The sequence below is a fragment of the Hibiscus syriacus genome, unplaced genomic scaffold (assembly GCF_006381635.1).
Source record: "Hibiscus syriacus cultivar Baekdansim isolate YM2019G1 unplaced genomic scaffold, ASM638163v2 tig00110584_pilon, whole genome shotgun sequence".
NCBI lineage: Eukaryota > Viridiplantae > Streptophyta > Magnoliopsida > Malvales > Malvaceae > Hibiscus > Hibiscus syriacus.
The window spans coordinates 1,742,530-1,744,938 of record NW_024062792.1 but is presented as its reverse complement, the minus strand read 5'-3'; the positions used below and the strand labels follow the sequence as shown (position 1 = coordinate 1,744,938).

At 38.6% G+C, this 2,409-nt stretch overlaps 1 protein-coding gene across 1 annotated transcript; it reads right to left on the bottom strand.

Moving 5' to 3' along the window:
- Positions 1-205: 205 nt before the first annotated feature.
- LOC120133672 (secreted RxLR effector protein 161-like) lies at positions 206-943 on the bottom strand. Its single transcript, XM_039150212.1, has one exon. It carries the CDS (start codon positions 941-943, stop codon positions 206-208), a length of 738 nt encoding a protein of 245 aa, XP_039006143.1.
- Positions 944-2,409: the final 1,466 nt, after the last annotated feature.

The following is a 2,409-nucleotide window of genomic DNA, read 5'->3' as shown; positions in this document are numbered from 1 at the left end:
CATAAGAATGAATAGTGGACAAGCCCACTATTTATACAAAAAAGGCTAACTAACTAGCCCAATTGAATGGCCCAACTAACTAAAATTATGTTACAATAGAATAAATAATACAATTTTAATTGTTACAACTATATAATACTCTAATATTCTCCCAGTTTTTTGATGATCTGAACTGCCGCTTCAACATTTTCCTGGCTTTTTCAGACTAGCTACTGTTGATTTCTACCCAAGACTTGACACCAAGATGTGAGCACATATCACTAAATACTACAGGTGATAATGGCTTGGTGAGTATGTTAGCCACCTGTTCTGTAGAGGGAACAAAATTTACACTAAGTTGTTCAGCCAAAACCCTTTCTCTCACAAAGTGAATATCAATTTTCACATGCTTTATCCGAGCATAATGTGTAGGATTTGCTGCCATAGAAATTGCAGAGGTGTTATCACACCACACAATTGTCTTTCCAGTTATACTAACAACAATTTCATCAAGTAATTGTTCAATCCAAATCAACTCAAAAACAGAGTTAGCAAGGCTTCTATACTCTGCCTCTGATGTGGACCTAGAGACAACACTTTGTTTCTTAGAGCACCAAGCAATTGGATTACCTCCAAGATACACACAATAACCTGTTGTGGACCTTCTGTCTATTATCGAAGCTGCCCAGTCTGCATCAGTGTAGTAGACTAGGCTGAAACTGTCAGTTTGTGAGAAAAATAACCCATACTCAAGTGTCCCACTGAGGTATCTCAATATGTGTTTCACTGCCCTCCAATGTGTATCACATGGACTGTTCATGTACTGACTAACCTTGTTAACAGCATAGGCTATGTCAGGTCTTGTTAAACATACATACTGTAAGCCTCCCATAACACTGCGATAAAGATGAACATCACCTAACAACTGTCCATCATTAGCCTTGAGTTTTGGAGCAAGAACCATAGGTGTGGGAGTTGGAGTTGACTTATATAAATTTGACCTTTTTAACAACTCAGAAATATACTTTCTCTGATTTAAGAACAAGCCTTTTGGGGAGTGTTCAACTTGCATTCCAAGAAACAATTCTAACTATCCCAAATCCTTAAGAGAGAATTCCTCATTAATTGCTTGCACTACGGCATCCACTTCTATCAACTGACTTCCTGTAATAACTATATCATCCACATACACCATTAGCAACACTTGAGAACATGTTGAATTTCTGATAAACAAGGAATGATCAACCCTTGAAACAACAAACCCTAAGGTTTCAACTAGAAACTTCCTCAAAGTCTCAAACCATGCTCTAGGTGCTTTTCTAAGTCCATAAAGAGCCTTCTTCAAGCAACATACCAACTCCTTCCCATCTTCACTTCTTCACTCAAAACCTTGAGGCTGACACATATATATTTCCTCTGTTAGCCTTCCATTGAGGAATGCATTGTTGATGTCAATTTGTCTAAATGGCCACTCCTTCATGACAACAACTTCCAGTATAGTTCTCATTGTATTTGCTCGAACCACTGGGCTAAACGTCTCGAAAATATCTCTTCCCACCATTTGAAAGTACCCCTTTGCCACTAGACGAGCCTTAAGCCTGTCAACTGACCCATCAGACTTCTTCTTGACTTTAAAAACCATTTACAGCCTACTGCTTTGTGTGCTCGTGGTAGAGGCTTTAACTCCCATGTACCATTCTTCATAAGAGCATTATATTCACTATGAACGGCCTCACACCAAGCAGGATGCTGCAATGCTTCATAGACATTTGCTGGTTCTAAATGACTCGTCTCAGCAAGCAACACTCTAGGTTTAAAAGCACCAGTTTTTCCACGAGTGACCATAGGATGTGCATTCTAAACTTGTCATGGTAAAGATGGTGGTGGTGGTGATGATGGAGGTGGTGGTGATGATAAAGTAGTGACTTCAACTGATTCTGAGGTGAATGGATGAGATGGGGATGAGATGAATTGTTGTGATGAAGATGATTCATGTGATGAAGATGATGATGTTGATGGTGTAGAAGATGGTAAATTTGAATGGATAGAATTTGGAGAATGAGATGAATATGTGATGAATTGTTGTGACGGATGAGATGGGGATGTTATGAATTGTTGTGATGGAGATGATTCATGTGATGAAGATGTTGATGATGAAGCAGATGGTAAAGCTGACTTGTGATTGTGTGTTCTAGTAGGGATGAAAAGAAAGGAATGGTAAAACAAGCTATTTTGGGAACAAATATTGTTGACACTTGAGTGTTTTTGACTGTTTAATACTAGCATACTAGAAGTATTGGGATAACTTTGGTGTTGCTGGTAAGGAAATTAACTTTCTTCAAACCTAACATGCCTTGAGACATAGACACGGCCACTGGGTTCTAAACATTAATATCCCTTATGAGAAGGTGAATAACCCAAGAACACATA

Bases quoted from the DNA above. Each gene is read 5' to 3' on its own strand.
- LOC120133672 (XM_039150212.1), bottom strand. From the start codon at position 943: ATGGTTCTTGCTCCAAAACTCAAGGCTAATGATGGACAGTTGTTAGGT.